The 26,789-nt window shown below is 33.8% G+C and overlaps 2 protein-coding genes across 2 annotated transcripts in view; one reads left to right on the plus strand and one right to left on the minus strand.

The window, feature by feature from the left end:
* Positions 1 to 7,742, minus strand: part of LOC126889569 (WD repeat and FYVE domain-containing protein 2) — a 66,739-nt gene extending 58,997 nt beyond the window's left edge. Inside the window, exon 1 of the mRNA XM_050657953.1 lies at positions 7,494 to 7,742. Coding sequence (XP_050513910.1) covers positions 7,494 to 7,741 — 248 coding nt within the window. The 5' untranslated portion in view covers position 7,742. The remainder of the gene's footprint in view (positions 1 to 7,493) is intronic.
* An 83-nt stretch (positions 7,743 to 7,825) lies between these two features.
* LOC114336397 (exocyst complex component 8) overlaps positions 7,826 to 26,789 on the plus strand; it is a 71,875-nt gene continuing 52,911 nt past the window's right edge. The window contains exons 1-4 of the mRNA XM_050657951.1: positions 7,826 to 7,968; positions 8,020 to 8,175; positions 18,422 to 18,621; positions 19,701 to 19,843. Of these exons, the coding sequence (XP_050513908.1) occupies positions 7,905 to 7,968; positions 8,020 to 8,175; positions 18,422 to 18,621; positions 19,701 to 19,843 (563 nt within the window). The 5' untranslated portion in view covers positions 7,826 to 7,904. The remainder of the gene's footprint in view (positions 7,969 to 8,019; positions 8,176 to 18,421; positions 18,622 to 19,700; positions 19,844 to 26,789) is intronic.

Consider the following 26,789-nt stretch of genomic DNA (forward strand, 5'->3'; position numbering starts at 1 on the left):
ATCTTCTTTTTGAGTCATCATTAAAGACATCAGTTTTCCCAACTTTATGAAAGCACTCTTATATCTGCCCAATTTTTAAATCAGGTAATAAACATGACATTACCTGATTTAAAATCAGTTTATTACCTGATTTTTAAATCAGGTAATAAACAAGACGTAACAAATTATCGAAGCATTTGTAAACAATCCTCTATACCAAAACTTTTTGATAGACTAATGCACGATCAATTAAAATTTTATTGTAAAGAGCGTCTAATACACAATCAACATGGATTTTCTCAGAATAAATCAACGGTAACAAATTTAGTACTCTTTGAACAAAAAATATTAAACGCGTTGGAGAATAAAAGTCAGATGGAGACTATTTATACTGACTTCTCCAACGCATTTGACAGAGTAGACCATAACATCTTATTAGGAAAATTAAATGCTTTTGGCTTCAGTCATCAATCCTTACAATGGTTCAATAGTTTTTTAAGAGACCGAACACAGCAGGTGAGAATAGGTTGTTTTAATTCAAATATAATTCATGTGACAGTAGTACCCCAAGGAGCTCACTGTTCACCTTTGTTATTTAATATATTTGTGAACGATATATGAGAATGTTTTATATATTGCGATTTCCTGATGTTTGCAGATGATTTGAAATTATTTAAATCAGTAGATTCAAATGTTGATGTAACATTAATTCAAGAAGATTTAGACCGGTTGAGTATTTGGTGTGAGAATAATATTTTGCATTTAAATGTTGCTAAATGCTGCTATATAAGCTTTTTTAGAGGTAATAAAAAATATGATACTTCTTACACAATTAATGAAAATGAATTGTCTTATGTAAAAACAATAAAAGACTTAGGAGTCACATTTGATGAGCAGTTGCGTTTTGTGCAACATATAAATAATATAACAGTAAATGCATTAAAATCTTTGGGCTTTATCATTCGCAACTGTTTGAGACTATCTGTATGGGCCTTAAGAACGGTATATTATGCTTTGGTTGTATCTAAAGTGGAATATGCATCTATTGTATGGTCTCCACAATACCAAGCCCATTCTACTACGTTGGAGAGATTCCAGAATAAATTTTTGAGATATTGTGCATACAAATTAAACGTACGCATTACTAATCATGATTATACCTATTATTTAAAAACACTCAACATGAATTTATTAAAAACTCGACGAGATAACTCTGATTTGGTATTTGTGTTTAAATTAATAAATGGTTTAATTTGTTGTTCTGAACTTCTCCAATCTATTAATTTATATGTTCCCTCCAGAAGTCTCAGACATGTTGATTTGTTTTATATACCTTTTCATCGAACAAACTATGATATGCATTCGCCCATTGAGTGAACACTAAAAATTATAAACGAGAATAACTTGGAAATGTTTGGTGTCTCCTTGGCTACTTTTAAGAATCGGATTAAAAGAGCTTGACAGGTACTTTTTTGTTTATTTTAACTGATTTGTGTAATAGATGTAATATGTGTAATTACTTACTTACTTATCCTCTTCGTTCCCACTGGAACATAGGGCATCTACTGTCATTCTCCATTTTTGCCGATCCTGTGCTTTTTCTCTAACTTCTTTCCAGGTTAGGCCGACGTTTTCTGCTTCTTTATTAATTGTTTTCTTCCATGTATTTATCAGCCTCCCCTGTTTCCGTTTTCCTGGAGGTTGGAATTCCAATGCTTGTTTCGTTATGTCTGTGTCTGGTTTCCGCAGAGTATGGCCCACCCATTTCCATCTTTTCTTTCTTATTTCTTTATGTATTGGTTCTTGCTTCGTTTTTTTCCATAAGTTTGAATTTGTAATTCTGTTGGGCCAAAATATTCTTAGAATTTTTCGTAAGCATTTACTGATGAAGGATTGAATCTTTCCAGTGTTGTGTTTTGTTATTCTCCAAGTTTGTGATCCGTATAATAGTACTGCCTTTACATTGCTATTGAAGATTTTTACTTTGGTGTCCAGTTTTATCTCATTAGATTTCCATATATTATTTAACATATAATATGCTGTCTGTGCTTTGCCAATTCGTGTCTGGATATCCTCCTCTGCTCCTGTCGTGCTCAGTATACTTCCTAGGTAATTAACTCTTTCCACTGATTTCTGCTCTTGGTTTTCTATGTGTATGCCCATTTCTCTCGGTGTGTTAATCTTCATGAATTCAGTTTTATTCATGTTTATCTCCATACCCACTTTTTTACCTTCTTTGGCTAATTTCTCACTTTTTTTCTGCATGCTCTGTCTCTTTGCTGAAAGTAGGCATACATCATCTGCGTATTCAATATCTTCTAATTTGTTCAAAGGTATTCCAGTGTATCCCAGTTTTACCGTTGCTGCTTTTTCTCATAAGCCAGTCCATGACAATAATAAACAGAGTAGGAGACAGTATACAACCCTGCTTTACACCGCTGTTAATGTCGATAGGTTCTGTTAAATTCCCGTCGTATAATACTTTTGCTGTGGTGTTTTCATAAAACAACTTTATCATTCTTAAGAATTTGTCCGGTATCCCATAACTCTCTACTATTTCCCACAAAATATGTGGGACTTCATTAAGTTGGAGGGTCAGAGAAGTTAGCCACATTACATTTTCATAGAACGTTGAATTGAAGTTTGACAGTGTTGCCATGTGATTAAAATGTATATAATGTATAATATGTTGCACGCTTCAAATATACAGAGAAAGCTTCGAAAAGTACCTTTTTACATTATTCTATGGATTTTGATATTTTTAATTTATGTAAAACACAAACGAATAAATCTGTGGTGTCAAGGAAAAAGGGGATGAGTCCACTCAAGTCGTTATAACTTGTCACTGAATAAACTATTATGACATATCTCATTTCACTTATTTTTCTAAGTCACGATAAATATACCTACTAGTTCTTGACTCATCTCCTTGTTACTGTATTAGAGATTGATATAATATATTATCGAATCGGTTTGTGTATTTAACTCATTTTAGCAATTGTTTTACTCATCCCCTTTTTCCTTGACACCACAGAAATATTTGTTGTTTGTTTAGATATTAATTGCAGTTAATTACTAGAAATTTTTTTGTGGCAATTGCCCTGATAGATTCCTGGAGAGATTTGGCAACAGAGTCAGACCGTTTAAATTTGCGTTTGCCAGATTGCACAGATGTTCCGCAGATATACATTTTATGACTTTCTTTTTATTACATTATATTTCTTTTTATTATTTGGAATTAATGTACCTGAATACTGAAATGATCTTAGTTACTGAAAAGTGTTCACTTCGTCAGTACGCTATTTTTGTGTTTATTTTGTATTTTTTAAAATATTAAAATGCCTACAACTATATTGTATCACGTGAAAGACTTATAGTCCTTTTACCAATATAAATAGCTACAACTTCCATTTTAGACAAATTATTTTTCCTAATAGTACTGTGGACTTGTATATCTGTATTTTCAGTTGCATATTTATATTCTGGAGCCTGTTATTATCACAGCTTTTTAATATTTCTGTTGACTTGTATATCTGTGTTTTCAGTTGCATGTATTCTGGAGTCTGTTATTATTTACATTATATTTAATATTTCTATCTTTAATCAATATTTAGAGTTTTTTCGATGGCGTTTCGAGTTCAGGTGAAAAGATGACATGTAATATTACTAGATAATCTGTAATAATTATTGTATTGGCGACCTTATTATTTATACAAAGCTTATTTTTATATAGATAATAATAAACTAAAGGTATATACCTAGTAATAAAATCTTAAACACTTTTTCTTACACTTACACTTACAAATGTTACACTTTTTAATTAGAGAAATTTAAAATTTTTTCTCGTTATTTTATCTACATAGTTAATGTTTTCCATGTTAATAAATAAATTAATAAAAATATATCACATGCTCTTTTCCGATTTATCCTAAGAACACATGGCAACACTGTCATGCCTTCATTTACTTATATCTGTAGCTAACTTCTCGGACCCTCCAATTTAATGTTGCCCAATATGTGTAATGGATAACTATTAATATTTCGTTTTTGTTTAATGCGTAATTAAGATTTATTTTACTCTAGTTTAGTAGATATTACAGAGATTGATTTTATACTGTATGTTTTGTAATGGGGGTAATCCCGTATATAAATAAATAAATAAATACATAAATAATATTGTAGCAAACAGTATTTATTATCTATGGGGCTGAATGCATTAAGCAATCAATCCAAAGCCATTAAAAAAAAAGATTGAGTGCCAATTAAATTAAATTTTGTTTCCTTTCACTTAAACTTAGATACTTAAAAATAATAAACTTATTATATGGAGCATAAAGTTTGCACAACCAAGAAATCCAAACATGTCTTCTTCTTCTTTAGTTTAGTGGCCTCCACCTACTTGGGTATTTGGCCAGCTCATCGTCACGGAATAAGGGAAAAATCCCTTATTCACTTACAATTTGGAGTTATTACATTGTACAATTTGCTTCTTCTTCTTCTTCTTTAGTTAACTGGCAATTTTGGTTGGTGTGGGACAAACATGACAAGATAAAAAAAAATTTCAAGCTAGGGGCAACTGTCTATCAATACACATTCTTCTTTTTCTTCTTTGATTTAGTAGAAATTTTGAGTTGGCATGGGACAAATACAACAACTAAACTTTTTTCAATGACATTAAACTTTTTTCTCTCAGGGGCAACGGCCCACGGTTATTAGACTTTATTACGGTTGCCTTGTCCGACAGTGGTGGGGAGACTTATATTTTTGACTTTACGTCACAAGAGTACACATTCCCATATTTTTAAATGATTTTCGATCATTGAATGTGTGTTATTGTCTATATATGTGTATTATTTGTGTTATTATGAAATAATAAGACAAATAGTACACATTTTATCTTATACCGGGTGGTGAATCGTAAAAAGGACCATAGAAAACTCAATGTAAAATTCTAAATTGTTGAATTCTTGCTTCCCTAATTATTTTACATCAAAAGTCATGAGAGAATACTTGTAGAGAATTAAAATCTGTATTAAAATCAAAAGTTAAAATTGTTCTACAATTTAAATGCATTCCAAAATTTTGAAAAATATGATACATTTGCTACAATAGGTATGCGTGTAAAAGTTAATCCACACGTTACTATTTAACTGGCAGTGCTCACACCATTGACTGAATAAAAAATATTTATTATTAATACTTTCTCCACAACTGAATGTATCTTATCAACTGTATTGTTTTTAAACAATAGATGATAAAATAAAAATATTGACAGTTCAAAAATGTGAACATTATTGCATTGTGTGTGGCCTAAGTTTGGGCTGAAAACTAAAATATATTACATTTTTACAAAATTTTGGAATATGTTTAATTACATAGACCAATTTTAACAGTTGTTTTCAATACAGATTGCAATCCTCTACAAATAGTTTCTAATGTCTTTTGATGTAAAATAATTAGGGAAGCTGGAATTCAACAGTTTAGAATTTTACATTGAGTTAATGCAAAATTTTGACGCATGTCAAAATTCTCAATGTGTTTTAATTGTATTAATTTTTTTTCGAATCCTGAGAAAACTATATAGAGAAAAAATATTTTTGAAAAATTTAAACTCAGAATGAAAGACTACATTATTACCGAGGGCCGAAAGTCCCTGAAAACTTCTATAATGTTTATTTTAATAAGTTACAGGGCTGAAAATAAAAGAGAAGTGTGATATTTAATTTCAAATATTTCATTCAATAGAAACTGCTTGTTTATTCTAAGGGGCTTTCCGCCCTCGGTAATAATGTGATCTTTCATCCTGCGTTTAAATTTTTCTAAAATACTTGGTTTTCTCAGGATTCGAAAAAAATCATATTACGATTCAAATGACAGTACACTCTCGTGACGTAATAGCACCCTTAATGTTCATTGGTTAGTCGATCTAGGCAACCGTAGTAATGTATAAGAACCGTGGCAACTGCCGACTACTACACAATCTTATTCTTCTACTTCTTTTTTAGTTTACTGGCAATTTTGAGTTGGCATTGGACAAATACCACAAAGACACAAACTTTTTGCTTTTAGGGGCCACTGCCAACCATTACACAATCTTATTCTTCTACTTTTTTTGAGTTTACTGGCAATTTTGAGTTGGCATGGAACAAATACAACAAAGACACAAACTTTTTGCTCTCAGGGGCAACTGCCGACCATTACACAATCTTATTCTTCTACTTTTTTTGAGTTTACTGGCAATTTTGAGTTGGGATGGGACAAATCCAACAAAGACACAAACTTTTTTCTATCAGGGGTAACTGCCGATCATTACACAATCTTATTCTTCTATGTCTTTTTTAGTTTACAGGCAATTTTGAGTTGGCATGGGATAAATACAGCAAAGGCACAAACTTCTCTTATACAGGGGCAACACCTGACCATTACACAATCCCATGTTGTTGCCACATATAGGTATAGTGAAAGACACAGGTGATTACAGAATGTTTATCAAGAAACAAAATATTATATTATTAGTTTACTTAAATATGAATTATATTTTCGCGTGTATTTTGACATATTTTTCAAATTATTTATAATAATATATCTATTTATTTCCAATATTTTACTCTCCTCATAACTTAATTTTGTGTATATTCAAAAAATGTATTAAAAGTTTAATAAGAACCAACTGCGGTTTATAAAGAAGGGTTTTAAGGGATATGCTATATTTTTAGCTAGTTCAGTATATAAATCAAAATTTTGCACAGTGTTAATAGGGCATTCAAGAATCACATGTTGTAAACCTGCTAATTGACCACATTCACAATAAGGATGTTCTACTATCCCCATTTGGAATAGGTGATTTGGAACTAAACAGTGACCCGTACGCATTCTGATAATAGTTGTTATATGTCTTCTATCTATGTAAGGGACATTGAGACTAAATTAATATTTTTTGCTTCTAATATAAGTCTTTTTGTCATTCCTGAACAACCATTTACTACCTTTAAAGTTTTATTATTAATTTTATAAAGACAAGCATGTCTTGCAATGACATAAAAATAACAAAATTTTGTCAAAGAAATAATATTGTATGAATACCTTTTTTGCAAATATACTTATTTCTTATCGAAATCCGCAACTATTAAAAGAGCAATTTAGAAATAAGTTCTCTTCTGTTAAGTACCAAAAGATCAAAACCTAATTAGTAAGAGTTAAGATAAAACTTTCCTATTGATTAAAGAACACCTTAGACATTCAAAACAATGGAAAAAAACATACAATAATACATAATGATTGGTATGGTAATAGTATAAATGCTTTTAATAATTTTATTTTTAAGACATCGCAAAAAACTGCAATAATTTTACTTACGCTGCAATTTCCTAAATCAGTTTCTTTTAATGTTAAGATTACTACTTCAATTTTACACATTTAGAAATTTGACAGTGGTTAAAATAGACTAATGTATAATTTAAAAGGAAACATAAGTCCAAATCAGTTAATATTGAGAAGACACAATTTTTACTTACTTATCATCGGAAACACTGATAATTCCTTCTTCGCCTGGTATAATAACTGCAGCATTAATCTCATCGCTACAACCGTCTAACTTTGATAACAGTATTGGCTTTTTCGTTGTACAAAATCTTTCATTTGATTGAGTTGCTGGTTTAATTTCCGCTGCCATTTTTTGTATTTGACTATAAATAATCAAAAAAATGACAACTACTTGATAAATAAATGTCAGATTCAATGTTGGTAGGCTTGTTGATAACATCAACATTGGCATGACCAACATCATAAATTGGAAATTTTGGGCTGTTTGTGGTTGAAATAAAAACTTTTAATAGTGCGTCAGAAGAAGAGGCACGTAAATTAGGTTATATTTATTTTTGTTTAACTGTCACTGTCAAAGTTTTTTATGTAAAGGGTTTAAAAATATGGAATTTTCAAAAGAACCGAATTTTCAATTATTAAGTGCTAGGGATTTTACTCCAGAAAAATGTATTTGTACAAAACCTATCATAATTATTTGACTATAATTATTTTTTGTAGATGTTAAAAACTTATCACAAAGTTATGTGGGTGGATCTGAGTTACAAACCCTTAGGAGGAAACTTCAATCCCTTTCGGAAGAGACTAGCAATAATTTGAAGAAAAACGTGTATGAAAACTATGTTCAATTTATTGAGACGGCCAAAGAAATATCTCGTATCCTTATATTACTTAGATAGTGTTTACAATAAGTAATCAAATTTAGATTGAAGTAATCATTAAAATCATATTTATACCTTTAAAGTGGTATATTGTACAATGTAGAAATGGTTTTTAGGTTTATATTACAAAAAAAGCGATGACAGGAGAAGAAAGTTTAAAGAGTCCATGCCATTATTACTATCATTACTATCTTTTCAGAAGCTGGACTATAGCAGTATAAAGGGAGACTATTATTATTATTATTATATGTATCATTATTTATATTTATTCTATTATAATTTCTTCTCCAATCTTCCTTATTTTTTCATCATCATTACAGCCACTTTTCAATTCCTTCAGAGTCTGAGTTACACTCTCAAATGGATGCTTCAGAAGTCAAACGGTGTAAGTCGACTTCTCCCTAAAAATGACTTATGAGATGTAACAGTAAAGAATACACAAACAACAAATAGCTTGTCCTTGTTTGTATTTATGAATATAATACTTATATTATGATCAATACAGATTGTCTATTTATTTTTAATGGCTCCTCGTTTTTTGCAACTATTTTCACAAACATCTTAGTATCTCATTTCAAACATTTATTGACTTACACCGATTGGCTTCTGAGGCACCCAAATATTATCCTACTCTGAGGTGGATTAGTTCTCTTTCTCTCTGTTTTCGTTACAATTTTTTGTATATAAGGGCTGATTTCGTTATTGTTCCCCTTTCTTTGTATGTCTGCATTTTGCTTTATGTTGTTTTATTTTCATTTTTATAGCTTTTGTATCATCCTAATAACTAATTCTCAGTCTCTCTTGGTTTCTGCATTGGGTTGAAGGTAATCTTGTAACTTCTGTCAATCTCATTTTCTGTTTTTGATAATGGATCTTACCCATTTCACACGTTTGGTGTCTATGATGGACGAGTAGCGTCACGAAGGTTTTATCAAAGGTACCGATGATGTATAAGTGGCATCAGTAGTACTGTGTTACTAAATGAACGATTTAAGTACATGGTACCAGCTAAGTGGCACTTGTTCAAGATCCTGTTAATGGGTTATGATTTAATTATTCCCACTACAGTGGAACCCTGATTAGTCGGCCTCCGATAACCCGGAAGTCTGGCTAACATGGACCCCGGACTGATTTTCATCAGATAAAACACACATTTTTTCACTTTGACTAAGTTTTTTTACCATAAATAAATAAACAATACTGTATACAACTGTAAGTAATTTAGATGTACTGTGCATATGTATTTCATGTTTTTGCAATTATAATATATAGTTTATCTGTAAGTATACCATATTTTATTAATTTTTATCATATTCTCTGGCTAATCCGGATTTTCGATAACCCGGATCAGTCATGATCCCGATTAATCCGACTTATCGAGGTTCCACTGTACATCTTTTTGTCCTGGTCTTCTAGTAATTTTCTGGATAGCTTTTGATTTTCTTATTTATTATACAGGGTAGCGAGAAAGTATGGAAACACGGTAATTTCTCGGAAAGCGCTTGAACGATTTTCATAAATTTTGGTTCGTAAGGGTATTCTAAAATAGCCGATATTATAGTGGTAATTACATGGTTGTCAAATCTTCCATTTTTCCGGAAATCTAATAAATTTTATTATTTTAAATGGAACACCCTGTATATTTTTTGCGTTTTGAAGTCCTTAAGAAATACTGATTATTTCTTGTGTTTTATTCCCTATACCTACATGCCGTAATTTCGGAGTTATTGCTACATTTACTAAAAAAATTTTTTTTACAAATTATAAAAATCAATTTTTTTGGACCGGGTAGACAATATTGTAGATTCTTTGGATCACTGGAAACAAAAAAGGTCTTTTGTAATTTTCCTCAAAAGTTAATCGTTTCCGAGTTATAAACAATTTAAAACTGAAAAAAATCGAAAAATGACGATTTTCTAGGTTCAAAAAACATAAGTAAAAAATATTATCTTTGAAACTACAAAGCGCCTAAATGCAAGTTGAAACCTTATCTTATCAGATACCGATAAGTGATTTGGTCTTATTTAATTCTAAAACATTATTTTTTAGTTTTTAATGCAGCCCTATCGCCATCCTCTCGTATGAGCTTCGTTAACAATTAAAAAAAAACAATGTTTTAGAATAAAACATGCCAAAAATTCTTATAGGGGTCTGATAGAAAAAGGTTTGAGCTTGAATTCAGGTACTTTCTAATTTTAAAAATGATTTTTTTACTTGTGTTCTTGAACCTTAAAAATCGTCATTTTCGATTTTTTTCAGTTTTAAATTGTTTATAACTCGGAAACGATTAACTTTTTAGAAAAATTACAAAAGATCTTTTTTGTTCCCAATGATCCAAAGAACTTAAAATAATATCTACCCGTGCCTAAAAAATTGATTTTTATAATTTATTACATTTTTTTTTAATAAATGTAGCAATAACTCCGAAATTATGGCATTTAGTTATGGGGAAAGTAACATGAAAAATAATCAGTATTTCTTAACCCGGGAGTAGTCGCGCTCACTTCTTTAACGTGAATAGCCTCGTGTTAGATTCTATTTCAAAATACGAATTTAAATACGGATTTACAACAAATTTTTATTTTATAGTATTTTTATTTACTTGTTATGTTAGAAATATTATTTCTAACAATTATTAAAGCTAATTGGCTCTTCCCAAAGCCATAAATTCCAGAAAAGAAGAAGAAGAAAAAAATAAAAAAAAATTCCTTCGTATTACGGTATTACTACACCCTTCCTCGAGGCACTTACGAAATTTTTTCAAAATTGCAAAATTTTTCATCAAGTTATCGCGAAAAAGGATAAAGTGTGAAATTCTATCTAACGGCGCGACTACTCGAGGGTTAAGGACTTCAAAACCCAAAAAATAGACAGGGTGTTCCATTTAAAATAAGAAAGTTTATTAGATTTATAGAAAAATGGAAGATTTGACAACAATGTAATTACCACTATAATATCGGCCGCATTAGAACACCCTTACCCACCAAAATTTATAAAAATCGTTGAAGCGGTTTCCGAGAAATTACCGTGTTTCCATACTTTCTCGCTACGCTGTATTTGTCAATATGTTATACAGTGTGGCAAAGCCATGTTGAATAAATTCATTATTTCATAAACCAGTGACTTTAAGGAAAAATCCCGAAACAGGTCGATTGTTATTTTCAAATTCTGATTTTTTTGGCATATATATCATACTAGTGATGCCATCCATCTAGGCGTGATGAAATAATCAATGATTTTTTTTATGAGAATATGGGTCATGTGCTAGCTCATTTTAAATGTTATTCAATTCTCTATTAATAATATAAAGATTAACATAATTATTTATACAGATATAGCATTACGCTGTAATTACTATTTTCTACTAATTTTAATTCTTATTTTTTTAATAACCTTTCGCAAAACGAAATGACAAAATTCACATGTAAATACAGGGCAGATGTTAAACGAAACGTTGAACAGATTGTATAAGATTAATGTTTCTTTCAAAGAAACATTTCTTAATTGATTACGATGTCCCAGCCTCCTAATGTCAAAAATTCTTGAAATCCATAAAGCTTGTCGATTTATGGCTGTCTTTGTTTTATCTAAGAAACCGCAGATCATTTGCCATAACAGTTGGGGGTTCGCTTCGAGCCGGTCAGTTTTCTACCAGAGTTTGCATAAGGCACACCCTTCGAGCGTCGGTATTATTTAGGTCAACGACACACTGCTTGTTTACACACAATAAATAGAATATTATTACCGTTCGTTGTTTATTTATTTTTTATTACATTTATTTCAATTAAATTCCGCAACTCACCCATCGGAATATTGGTGACCCTCGCGAGTATTTTAAACCGCCGCGAAAATTTAAAAAAAGTTAGTTTTTTTAATATACTTTTGCCGGTTAATAAATACAGTGAACATCGAAAATGACGACCAGTGCCAACAATAGTGTTTCAGATCGGATTGCAGTGGTTATCGGGAAATTGACAGCCGAATTATCTGACATGAAAATCCAGCTAGCTAGCTTGTCGCGCGCTCGAGCACAAGCTAACACATACCGTCGCAACCTCAGCAACTCAAGACGAAGACCATATCCTAGAGACAGTAGCTACAGTGGGGAACATAATAGTGACATATTATGTTGGTATCACTACCGTTTTGGTGACCAGGCCCAAAAGTGCTCTCCTCCGTGCAAGCTCCAGGGAAACGTCGCGGGCAGTCGGTAAATGCGGCATCCGATCGAAGCCCAAAGTCTCGCCGCCTTTTCGTAACAGACTATGATACAAAAAAACAGTTTTTAGTCGACACCGGTGCCGATCTGTGCGTTTTCCCGCGGAAATATGTACGGGGTGCACGCGAAAAGACTTCATACGAACTATACGCGGCCAATGACACTAAAATCGCGACATACGGCTATGTGAACTTGACATTAAACATCGGACTACGGCGTGATTTTACGTGGCGATTCGTAGTGGCGGACATTTCAAAGCCCATTATCGGAGCCGATTTTCTTTCCCATTTCGCGCTCCTAGTGGACATTGCTAACCAGTGCTTAGTAGACAGTACGACAACCCTTCGAACAAAGGGACTCGTTAAAGAGTGTTTCGACGGCAGCGTAAAGACTATCGCGGAAGCGTCGCGTTACCACGAACTGCTGCTACGATTTCCGGAAATCACGCGACCCGCCGGTATCGTGAAAGACATTCAACATCAAACGAAGCACCACATCGATACAACACCAGGTCCACCCGTTTTTTCGAAGCCTCGACGATTAGCACCTGACAAACTGCAATGGGCTAAAAAAGAGTTCGAAAATCTTCTACGGCTAGGCATCATAAGACCATCGAAAAGTAACTGGTCTACTCCACTGCACATGGTCCCGAAGAAAGGTGAGGAATGGAGACCCTGCGGAGATTATCGACGTCTCAACCAAAAAACAGTTCCAGATCGATATCCAATTCCGCACATCGAAGATTTCGGTCAGGCGCTAGCTGGTAAGACAATTTTCTCTACAATAGATTTAGTGAGAGCATACAACCAGATACCAGTAGCCACCGATGACATACCAAAAACCGCCGTTACCACACCATTTGGGCTGTACGAATACTTATATATGCCTTTTGGTTTACGAAACGCAGGACAGACATTCCAGCGTTTTATAGACGAGATTTTACGTGGTCTAGACTTCGCCTACGCCTACATCGATGACATTGACTGCGTTCACCAGATGCAAACGTTGGCAATCAGTTTGCGCTTTATGCTTCTGAACGACTTGCTAACGTCAAACATGTTTGGAAAGCGGTCGCCATTTTTGCAAGCATAAAATATTTAAGTTGAACTTTGCAAACGTGTTGAATATTGAAAAACTATGGCGGGAATTTAAATTGTATATATTATAGAATATATTTATAAGGGTTTTATATATACGATAACGGCTACTGAAGACATTCTGCTACGTTATTATCTATTAAATCCATTTTCTTTTTTCCTTTAATAAATCCATTTTCCTTTATTGAGAAAGTTTATTTTAGGTTACGTTCAAACCAAGCAAGCAAAATATCAAATTTTAACCTAAACAACCAACCGTTCAGCTCGCTGTCAACAAGTTTAAGAATCAAAGCGCAAACAGTTGTGAACGTGTTTGCATCTGGTGAACGCAGTCATTCTCATTGCATCAGAATCCGAAGAGCAGCATATGTCGCATTTAGAAGAGATTTTCAAAAGGCTCAAGCAGTTTGGCGTTGTGATAAATCCAGCGAAGTGTCAATTCGGCAAAAACGAGATTACCTTTTTGGGATACACAGTATCAGACGGAGGACTCACACCTCCACAAGAAAAAGTAGCAGCTGTACAGAATTTCACTCAGCCAAAAACAGTGAAAGACCTACGCAGATTTCTAGGTATGTTAAACTTCTACCGAAGGTTCATACCCAATGCAGCTGAGCTACAAGCACCACTACATGATGCCCTAAAAGGTAATGTCAAAGGAAAAGCACCAATCGAATGGACACCACAGCGAATCCAAGCCTTTGACGACTGCAAAAACAGTTTAGCTAACGCTGCTTTACTGAGCCACCCTGTAAACGATGTTGATATCTCCATAACTTGTGACGCTTCTGATTTTTGTGCGGGAGCTGTACTACAACAAAAAACGGATACAGGTATGAAACCTTTAGCTTTCTTTTCTAAGAAATTCTCACCTAGCGAAAAGAAATATAGTGCATACGACAGAGAACTATTAGCTATATATCTAGCCATAAAACACTTCAGACATATGATCGAAGGCAAGGACATAACGATATACACAGACCAGAAACCAATCACCTTCGCCTTTACTCAGAAGCTAGATAAATGTAGTCCTAGACAGTTTAGATATTTAGACTATATAGGACAGTTTTGCACTAACATTCAGCACATTTCTGGTTCAACAAATATTGTGGCAGACGCACTATCGCGAGTCGATAGCATCAAGGAAAATATCGACATCAATGACTTAGCTCTCGCACAAGAAACTGATCCAGAACTGCAAACTTTTTTAAGTGAGAAAACATCACTACAAATGAAGAAAATACGTTTTTCCGAGCAAAACGTGAGTTTGTACTGCGACATATCAACATCTACAGCCAGACCATTTGTACCGAAACCACTTCGAATGGCAATTTTTCGCACCATGCATAACCTAGCACATCCCGGAATCAACAGTTCTGTGAAGATGATCACACAGCGATATGTTTGGCCATCCATTAAATCAGATGTGAGGAAATGGACTCGAGCGTGTATACAGTGCCAAAAATCGAAAATATCGCGCCACATTGTTTCACCTACTGGAAGTTTCCTACCACCTTCCAGCCGATTCGAACATGTCCACATAGACATTATAGTGATGCCGGTTTCAGAAGGAAACAGATACTGTTTAACATGTGTCGATCGTTTCACACGTTGGCCAGAAGCTTTCCCGATGCCTAATCAAGAAGCAGACACAGTAGCCAGAACATTTTTTTCTGGTTGGATAGCTCGTTTCGGCACTCCCAAGCGCATCACAACAGATCAAGGCCGACAATTCGAATCGCATCTTTTCAAGTCATTATGCAAATTAACTGGAACTTCCCATTTAAGGACAACCGCCTATCATCCGCAAGCAAATGGTATGGTAGAAAGGTTTCATCGACAGTTAAAAGCAGCAATTCGATGTCATGAAAACATCCGATGGACCGAAAGCCTACCTGCAGTGTTACTGGGCATACGAGCAGCGTGGAGAGAAGATTTAGGTACTTCAGCCGCCGAACTCGTGTACGGAGAACCATTGTGTTTGCCAGGTGAATTATTGTTTTCGTCACAAAGAAACACCGACGACAATGCTCACATTTATCTAAAAACGCTTCGAAACCATTTCGAAAACCTCCGTCCTACGCAACCGTCGCATCATGGATCCAAAAGTACCTTCATTTTCAAAGACATGAAAACCACCTCTCACGTTTTCATCCGCCGTGATACAATCAAAAGCAGCTTAGAAAACCCATATCACGGTCCTTTTCCAGTTGTTAAGCGAGGTGACAAGACTTTTGTCGTCCGGGTAAACGGGAAGGAATCAACAATTTCCATAGACAGATTCAAACCTGCTTACGAACTTCACGACTCTACCCATCACGAAACAAAAGAAATGACCAGCAAAACAAACAACAACAGACCGAAGAGGAAAGCAAGATTTACTGGAACTTACCAAGAAAGTGTTAGTTCAAAGTGAATCGAGTGATTTTTTTTTCTTTCTCCTTGTATAAACTTTGCATTAAGTATTTTTTTTTTCTATTTTCAATTGTCATTATAATTTGTATATATTATGTATTATTTATCATCTTCGTACTCGAAGGGGGGTATATAGCATTACGCTGTAATTACTATTTTCTACTAATTTTAATTCTTATTTTTTTAATAACCTTTCGCAAAACGAAATGACAAAATTCACATGTAAATACAGGGCAGATGTTAAACGAAACGTTGAACAGATTGTATAAGATTAATGTTTCTTTCAAAGAAACATTTCTTAATTGATTACGATGTCCCAGCCTCCTAATGTCAAAAATTCTTGAAATCCATAAAGCTTGTCAATTTATGGCTGTCTTTGTTTTATCTAAGAAACCGCAGATCATTTGCCATAACAGTTGGGGGTTCGCTTCGAGCCGGTCAGTTTTCTACCAGCGTTTGCATAAGGCACACCCTTCGAGCGTCGGTATTAGTGCACACCTACATTGGATCCGATTTTCTCCGATCAGATCAGATCAGATCAGATCCGATCCGATCCGACAGGCGGTGCCTACATTGGATCCGTCTTTCTCCGATCAGATCAGATCCGATCAGACCGGTTTTCCGGCGAGGGTGCCTACATTGGTTCAGTAATCTTCCGACCACCGACCACCGACAATGAGTTCCGATGAAGATGTGTTAAGGATATGATGACATTAAATATATTTAAACATGTTAGCTTGCAACCCCCAACTTGCAACCAACTTGCAACCAGTTTGCAACCAACTTGCAACCAGTTTGCAACCATTTTGCAACCAACTTGCAACCAACTTGCAACCAATTTGCAACCAACTTGCAACTAAAATTGCAACTCAACTTGCAACCAATCGGAATGAAACCAAACACTTCTCGATGAGAATAGGAGAAGCTACTCCCGACGTCGGCCGATATCGGATCTGATCTGATCTGATCGGATCGGAGAAAAACGGATCCAATGTAGGCACTCCCATTTAATACTATGGGTTTATTTTTTATTCCGACGTCGGCCGACGTCGGATCTGATCTGATCTGATCGGATCGGAGAAAAACGGCTCCAATGTAGGCACCCCCATTTAATACTATGGGTTTATTTTCTATTCCGACGTCGGCCGACGTCGGATCTGATCTGATCGGAGAAAATCGGATCCAATGTAGGTGCGGCCTTATTTAGGTCAACGACACACTGCTTGTTTACACACAATAAATAGAATATTATTACCGTTCGTTGTTTATTTATTTTTTATTACATTTATTTCAATTAAATTCCGCAACTCACCCATCGGAATACAGACGGTCCAAAAAAAATTTTTGAAGCAAAATAATTGTCACAAAAAAAAGAATGTGTATAATTGATTTAATTCAAAATATATTTTACTACTGCCAGAAAACAAAAAAATATATATTATTTGAGAAATAAAAATTGTTTTCACTGAATTCAATGTTCAAGATGCCACCCACCTGCCTCTTGGTGGTTTAAAGATTTAATTTATGCGAAAAGCAATGTTTATTTGTGAAATGAAAATTTTTTTTCTGCCGATTATATATATTGAATTAGATAAATTATACACATTCTTCTTTTTGTGCTAATTAATTTAATTTAAAAAAAATTTTCGACACCGTGTATAGATAATTATGTTAATGTTTATATTTCTGAATAGAGAATTGGATAACCTTTCAAAACGGCTAACCCACGAGCACTATTCTCATTTAAAAAAATCATCATTTACGTCACAATGAGATGGATGATGTCACTAGTATGATATATATGCCAAAAAATCATAATTTAAAATTAAAAATCGACCTGTTTTGGGATTTTTCCTCAAAGTCGCCGGTTTACGACATAATGAATTTATTCCATTTGGCTTGCCACACTGTATACACAATTTAAAATCATGATTTTACCTTCTCCCTACCCTTCCCCAGTTGAATATTTTTTCTTCCCTTTCCTCTTTAGCTCTTTTCCTATGTTTCTTCCTCATTTTTGTTTTTCTTCTTATTTAGGATTGAATACATTATGTAAAAGTATTCCTTCCATGTTTTGTTAATCTGTATAGTTCGTATTCTCTTATCTCCTTCTTGTTCTTCATTCCTTCAGCTTTACCCGTTGTCATGGTATGTCAAAATGCTTTTTTATAGACTTTTTTAAGACTATTATCTATTATTGACCGTTCTATTTCTTCTGTATCCATTGATCTCTTTTTTTTGTAAATTGCTTTCATTCTGTTTTTGCTATTTTGAATTGTTGGTTCTTCTTTTTGCATTAAATCCATTTAAATTTTTATTTTTATCTAAAGTTAAATTCAATTTGGAGTTAAAAAAACAGAACATTATTACATGATTGGATTTAACAGGTAGCGGAACAATATCTTGAAAGTGAAAATTGAAAATTCCTTTATTAATTTGATTCAGTTATATTTTGTAATTGTGATTTGGTTAGTTAATTAGTTAAAAATATTTTCCTGAATACAGGTTAGATTTGGAAAGTGAAATGTACCAGTTGTCCCATTTATTATCAGAACAAAAATCATTATTAAGTGCTCTGTCAACAACATCTATTTTAGAAGACACTCAACACTTGAATATTGAAAGAGAGAATAAGAGTAATGACAAGGACATAGAAGAGGAAAATAAGCAAAAACTTGCAGCCATTTTAGAAAAAGTGGAAGGATGCAAGGTAAATATATTGTACCTGCATGTGTTAGATAGCAGTTTTTTTTTGAGAAAATATTTGTTATATAGACATTATTCATTTTAATCGGTAATGTTGAATCAGGTCGTGAGCTAAGGGCCATATTTTTTGCCTTTACTTAGATGAGTTCCTCTTATGTTTTTTCTTAACGCTTTTGCACTTTCACAAAAATTTCTCAAAATAAACGTATTATGTAACTTCTCTAAAAGATAGTACATAATGGGAAAAAGGAAGTGGGAAAACAATGTTGTCAAAAGGGATAAACAAAGATTCTGTGAGTAGTAAATTAAAATCTTGTTGGTGTGTTCTTCGTAAATGTGTTATGGTGTATTCCACGAATATACGACTGTTTTGGATTATCGCGACAACGAATATTTTAGTGTGCAACATAAGAAGTACGAAAGTATTTTGCTCTAATAATTACTCCAATAAACAACAATATAATTTGCAATTTACTTTCGTTCTTCATATTTTGCACAGTAAAATATTCGTTGTCGCGATAATCCAAGAGGATCGTATATTCGTGGAATGGGGTATATTATAAAGGACTTAACTGATTCTTTTTTTGTCTGTTAGCTCATGACACTATCTACAATTGGAATCATTATGTACTTTACAATATGTCGATTTGGAGGACTTATGCACCAATATTTTTTCTTCAATAATAATTATTTCACAGACAGGCATCGATGCAATTTCATGAGGGACATGTCATGTCCTTAATAATGATTGTGAGGAGGAATTTTTATTAAATAAAAAGTAGTATAAAAGTGTGTGTGTGTGTGTGTGTGTGTGTGTGTGTGTGTGTGTGTGAGAGAGAGAGAGAGAGAGGGTAGTGAGAGATATATTTGTGTAAAATTATCCACAATGGATTAGTTAAAATTCAAAACGTTTTTAGTTCTAGCAGTTATTTCATCGATAAAATTTGAAACAAACGTGTGTGTACTTTTTATTGTTTCGTTAGAAAAAATTAACTAATAGTTTTAATTGAATATATTATTTGTCCTACTTAATATTTGTCTTAAATCAGGTGCTTGCTGTAAAGTTATTATTTGGTGTTTTAGGAATTGCTAGAAGTACCGGGAAGAAAATTTCTATATGAAGGAGATTTGTTAGAAATTGATCCAACAGAAAATACGTCTTTGAAAACTGTTCATGTGTATTTATTTACAGATGGATTTATGATAACAAATAGAAATTCCAATAGGTAATTCTTATATATAGATTAAATTGTATTCATCATCATTATCACAACAGCTATGGTTTGGGATTGGCTTGTTCAATTAATCCTCTTCATTCATTCATTATTTCTAGATTTCTTCTCCAGTTCCTAGTTTAGATTTTTCTCCAATCCTCCTGTACAAGTATATTGTACTTTTGGTCTTCCTTCGTCCTTAGGCCTTGGCTTTCTTCTGGCCTTTTTAGATTTTAAAACGCCTGTGTCCCTAGCTTCTTTACATTTAGTCCACTGCTCATCATTCCTATGCTTAGATTTTCTTCGATTTTTGATAACGCTTCGTTTAAAATTTGCTAGTAACTATCTCTAGAAATTTCAGATTTTAGCACCTCAGCACTTTATATATTTCATAGATATTGTGCTGTGGCTTTTTTTAGCGTTAGATATACACGTCCTCTCATATACGTTATTATATTGTATACAGAGCGTTTACTTTGTAATTTGGTATAGGACATTGAAGGAAGCGCTAAAATCGGCAACACTGCTTACTATTCCACTATGACTATAAAATCGATGTTTAATCGTCCATCGGCAGATTCAAACAAATAATTAAAGTTTGGAAATTACTCATTTACATTTACAAGGAGTAGGTAACCTTATACAATTGTTAAATTAATACCGGCAGTGGTTATCTACATTTTCGTTTATTGCTTAAATACTATTCCTCGTTCAGCCTTCCCCTCTCTTTAACTTTGGAACCTCACCGCTCAGCAAGAGTAAGCATAGTAAGCAAGTAGTGAGGTATGGCATTTTATTTAATATAGAAATGGAAATTACCGCTTTTTAACGGTAACGTTCCCAACCTTACGAGATATCGCCGTAATAGGTGACAGTCACCTATTATTTTGTTACCATATTACCAGATGCATCTTAGATAATTACCGTTGTCCCGTCCCGTTCTCGTACATGCGTTCTTGACTTGTCGGGCCAAAACGACGAGCTATTTAGTTACTGTGAGTAACTTCTAGTCAAAGCGACACTTTGGTCACTTTTTTGGTCATTTTTTTAACGATTTGCTGGTGTGGTGCTAACACACACAAGATAAAACAAAAATATATTATTTATTTGTCAAAGAGTAATTACCCAATGTACAACATTACAAAATAGTAAGGTATAACATTTTAAAATTTAAATAGTTAAGTACATGTCATAAAGTTAAAACTAACATAGACAAAATAAACAGTGATCGAAATGACAACATAATTCCTAATAAAATGTAAAATATTTCTTTATGCCCTACAGTGTTCAGAAATGGTTCAAATATACCACCGTTTGCATATGAACAATATCCCAATCTGCCATAAAAACTCCTGCGGACAGATGACAGAGTATCTGCTGTAACAGAATTGGAGACTTCTCTTATTAAGGTTTTTAATTCATCCAAATTTTGGGCTCTAGCCTCAGGATTATCGTAGATGGTGTTTTTTAAATATCCCCAAAAAAAGTCCAGGGGTTTAAGATCTGGAGATCGCGCAGACCACTTAATATCACCTGTTCCACTGATAACTCGATTCGGGAAAGTATTGTTTAAATACTCCCGAATTATTCGTGCGTTGTGAACTGAACATCCATCTTGATGGAACCAAACATTCTCCAGATTTATATCAGGAAAATTGATAATAGCAGGAAGAACATGATTCTGCAACAAATCGAGGTATTTTTTGCTGTTCAAGTTGCCCTCAATAAAAAATGGAAATATTATGTGGTCTCCTAAAATACCAGTCCAGACGTTAACTTTTTGGGGACGTTGAGTTCGGCAAACAACACTTCTATACCTGGTTTTCCCGAGTCTAATACCTCGTAATGGAAGGATCATGTCTCCCTACTAACGAGACAGAAGATTCATCCGTGAACAATATGTTTTTAATAAAATTTGGATCATCATTAGCCTTCGTCATTAGATCTTCACAAAACTACATTATTCGAAAGTAATCGTCTGGATAAAGCTGCTGCGTTTTTACATATTCAAAAGTCTTGTAACCGTGCTTTTTCCATACTTTAGTTACAGTAGCATTGCTAACATCCAACTCTTGAGCAACGCTTCTACTTGAATGTGTTGAATCTACGTCGATTGTAGCGCAAATTTGTGTATCCCGGTATTCTCTTTCCTCAACTATTTCTGGTGACACTTCTTGAGTGTGGCAATTTTTGCATTGTTTGAGGCAATAACAATTTTCAAAATTTTTAACATTATGAATTGTTTGTACGCACGGAATTGGTCTCCCCTCACAAAAGACAGAAAATAAATCTACACACTGTTGTCCGGAATTACCACTGTAAAACCATTTTCTTGTTTTAGCCTTTTCTGCTGGAGTATAAACTGACATGGTAACAAACAGAACAAAACAGATCAAACAGAAACAGAAATTAAAAACATACACTGTATCGTCTTAAACAACCACGTAGAATTTGAATAAATGAAAGAATTGCCGCAAAATGAATTGGCACAAAATGAATTGGTGCGAAATGGGGTGCAATAGGTTACATTTTAAGAAGATATCTTTGTTTAAAATGATATTTTAACTGTTAAAGATATAACTGGAAAAATGTATCTACTAGTTCGGATAATAACAGTATGTTATTAAAATCACTTTGTCAATTTTTCTCTTTCCTCGAGTATTAGTCAGTCTCTTTATTGCATAGTAATATAAATTATTGCAATCACTGAGTACGTAGTTGGTGAAGAAATAATCATATTAATTAATAATGAATAAGTAAAGCAATTAACAAGTAAGGATTTTTAAAAGAATATTCAAAAACTAAAGAAATAGCCATCTCTTTGAAGATGAAATTAATTATGACTATGCTACACTCTTCTTGTTTATAATACATGACATGTCTAATAAATTATCATAAGAATCCAGGGCTGATTAAATTTGGGAATCCGGCAATGAAATTGATACTCTTTTTAATGAATACACATGCCGCCGACACTTTTAATGTTTACATGTCTATAAATTATAATAATATCGTTTATATGTAACTTATTGCATGTGGGAAGCCAGCAGTATTGCCATTTTCACACCCTATCCTGTGCCCTATCTCTAATCGCCAAGTTAACACAGTGTATATGCAAATAGTGAAGGGAGTCTATATTAGCACCTCTACATGCTCTTACATCCAATAGGTACATCAGAGTAACAACGACTATAAATAAGTACATAGTCAATTTGGTTTTTGGCTGACTGCTTGGTAATTGCCACGTGGCTTTATGGATATTTTTGTGGGGGGAGCACATACTTACTACCACCATTCCCAATGATTCTGCGAGTTCAATCAAGCGTAAACCTTTTGGTTGCTGACTGTATGAAGACTATGCTCGTCAACAGTGAAGTAACTATTGACGTTTAACTTAACTAAGAAATAGATCGTCTGCAGATATATTCAGCCGTGTGATGGATGACCGAAGTTATCGTTAACGTAAAGTTATCCTGTAGTTATGTTATAATCCTCGAATTGGTGTGATGTATCATACTTAACTTAACTACTTGCGTTATTTCTTGACAGTTCTTGAGTTATCTGTTATATCAACTGTCACTTTATAACGCGACTAACGCGACGTTAAACATCAAGTTATGAGATAACTCTGTAGTTTTGTAAGGATATGTAAGGTTAGTTCATCTTTTGACTTGTTTTTAGATAGAAATCAAGTGAATATTCAACAAAGAACGCTGCTTCATGTTGTCCTAGGATTTTGTGCGGCATGTTATTAATTTATTATCAAATATAAAGCAGTGCAAAATTAAAAATATCAAAAAAATAGACTTCAAATAACAATTAAAAGCCCGTAGGTAATAATACGATTAAAATAATAATTAACAATAAAAAGTAAAGCTAGTAGAATAGAAAGGTAATACAATTTTAAAAATCATACAAAAATCAACTCGAGATATAATTGTTGAATATGAATATAAGTTGAAGTTGAAATTTATAAACAAATGCAGTGTTGCCAGAGAAATTTTTGTAAATGCACTGGAATGACTGAAATAGTGACACGAAATGTACTAAACCAACACATTTCGTACAATAACTTAAAAAAGTCGTTTAATGTTATTTGAAGCAAATTTTTAAAATCACAAAATTGGAGGTTTTTACTTTAAGATACTTTAGTATCAAAAGTTTGGTTGTTAATTGTATCAAATTGGTACAATTGTACCAACTCTTGCAACGCTGCTTTTATGGGTATCGTCCCATCCTGTCAAGCCTGGGGCATGTTCCGATCAATCTCTCGCGCTCACTCCAACTTGTACTATTTCTACATAAGGTTCTCTTTGTTACTTCAAACCTTGTTAGTCAAATGTTATTTCTCTTTTTTAACGTTGAAGAAATAACTATCTCATAACTGTGAAGAATACATCACACCGAATTTACGTAAATAGTTATGAGCACGTTATCCCTGAAAGTTATCTTAACTTTAACTCAAACGTTAAAGATAACTTCGGTCATCCATCACACGGCTGATTTTAACTGATTATGAAACCGGGCGTAAGAATTTGGAAATTATGAGGTGGTCGCAGTGGCGTAGCTAGGGTGGGGCGGAGGGGGCGGTCCGCCCCGGGTGTCACCCTTTCGGGGGTGACACCCAAGAGACCCGATCACAAAAGAACGAATCGTTAATTTGTAAGTTTACTCACTTTACAATCAAAATACAATTGGATATTATTTTATGAACACACGAAATCGAGAAAAGTCGAGGTCAAATAGGCATTTCTTGGATTTTTTACGTTAAAAGGAAAAAAGCAGTTGATCTAAGTAACGAAATTCTCAAGAAGCTTGAAATTGATGGTTTAGATATTATGAAGTGCTATTCACAGAGATACGATAATGCAGCTGTTATGAGCGGCGTAGGTACATGGGGGACTACAAACTATTATTAAAGCAAAAAACAAAAACGCCATTTTCGTTGGATGTATTGATCATTTAATTAATTTATGTTGCCAGCACTCTTTTGCACAAAATTCATCTAGGGTAACATTTTTCGGAACCGTAGAGGCAATTTTTAATTTCTTTTTCCGCTTCCACTAGCTCCTGGGAAGTGCTTATTAAACACAGCAAAGAATCTGTTAAACAACTTTCCACAACGTGTTGGAGTGCTCACTATGCTGCAGTTAAAGTATTGACAGAACATTTTGATTGTGTTGTTGCTTCAAATGAGAAATTATGTCATTTCTTTTGGAATAATGTACTAAGAGAAATACATTTTTGTCAGATTGAATTGCAAAGTAAAGACATAACCTTTGATCAATCAGCGACCAGAATAGGGGCACTTCGTCTTTATAAAGTAATAGATTTTGCCACGAAAACATATGAGGACGACGACATTCCCACGAAAAACTAATTCGACGTAAACAAGGAATGGATGGTGAGTTAACTACCGATACAGGAGTCACATTTAGAGTCCAACTTCAAACGGATATGCTAGAATGTTTTGACCTATTCAATGTTCAATTTCCATTCATGGACTTTGATCTTGTGTCTTGCTTTGCTTTTCACGAACAGTTGAATTTAGCTGTTTCAACATTTTGTGACTTTTACCATGAAGAAGTATCAGAAGCAGACCTCCTGCTATAAATACCAAGGCTCAGAAGACAAGCGGCCAATATGACAGCCTCAAAATGGTTAGCTGTAGACTTTATAAAATTCATTGTGGAATGGGATTTCATGGAATCTGCTTCATATCAGAGAAGTTTTAGTAAGCTAAAATTAATCAAGAAGCGAGCAACAATGGCACCAACAAGGCTAAATAACCTCGGTTTATTAACTTACTATCGAACATGAAGCAACACAAAACATAAATAATATTTATAGAAAATGTGATTTCAGATTTTGCCGCTAGTAAAGCTAGAAAAAAAAATATTTCAATGTCTTCCCCATCGTACTACGTAATACATCTTGTATGTTACAGAGATCTCTTATTCTGTCGTTCGGTATTCTGTCTCTCAGTGTTTTCCCAGTTATTGACCTCAACGTTCTCATTTCTGATGTTCTCAGTATCCTCTTGGTTTCTGCGGTGTCACATCTTGTTTCTATCGCGTACGTCATGGTCGGTCTTACACATGATTTGTATATGTATGCGTACTTTCCCTTCCAGCCTAACATCTTTGTTTCTCCAGATGACATCCCTTAGACATCCTGACACGTAATTGGCTTTGTTTGCTTGCTTTCGGACGCTCTCTTTAACATCTCCATAACTACATATTTCGACTCCCAGATATTGGAATCTCGAGACTTGATCAATTAGTTCGTTGTTAATTACTAATTTGCATCTTATGGATTCCCTTGACACTACCAGGGAGGTTGTCTTAGCTGTCGATATTTTCATGTTGTAGTTCTTCGCCACTGTATTGAAAGTTTGTGCCATTCGCTGTAGGTTATCCTCGTTATCGTTATAGCCAATGCTCATAGAACCGATTACCAAGCCTCTGATAGCGGACAGAAACATTTTTCAAGACTCTTTACTACAATTTCATTAACTATAATTCTTAATTTTTTCATTATTCAAAACATACGTTTATCGGATTTTCGTCGATTTTAACAATCTTTATTTTTAGTATTTGGGGTGACACCATCCATTACCGCCCCGGGTGTCACCCATGCTAGCTACGCCACTGGGTGGTCGGAATATGGTGCATAGCTTTGTACATTCTGTGCACAGAATATATACTACATTTTAATTGTTTATTTAATTTTGAAGTCGCCTAAACATTATTAAAAATTACTACGTTTAATAAAAAAGTTAAATTAACAAAATGTGCGAGTTGGCATTGGTTAGTGGGGGGTTGGTGCAATGGGATGAATATTGAGGAACTTTTGAGGTCGAAGTCATTTGTTAATTACAATATAAACTGGCCACAATTATGTACACAAATTAATGACAATTTCAATGTTATCCCGAAGTTGACACTTTTGAAATTTA

The sequence above is a fragment of the Diabrotica virgifera genome, chromosome 8, assembly GCF_917563875.1.
Source record: "Diabrotica virgifera virgifera chromosome 8, PGI_DIABVI_V3a".
NCBI lineage: Eukaryota > Metazoa > Arthropoda > Insecta > Coleoptera > Chrysomelidae > Diabrotica > Diabrotica virgifera.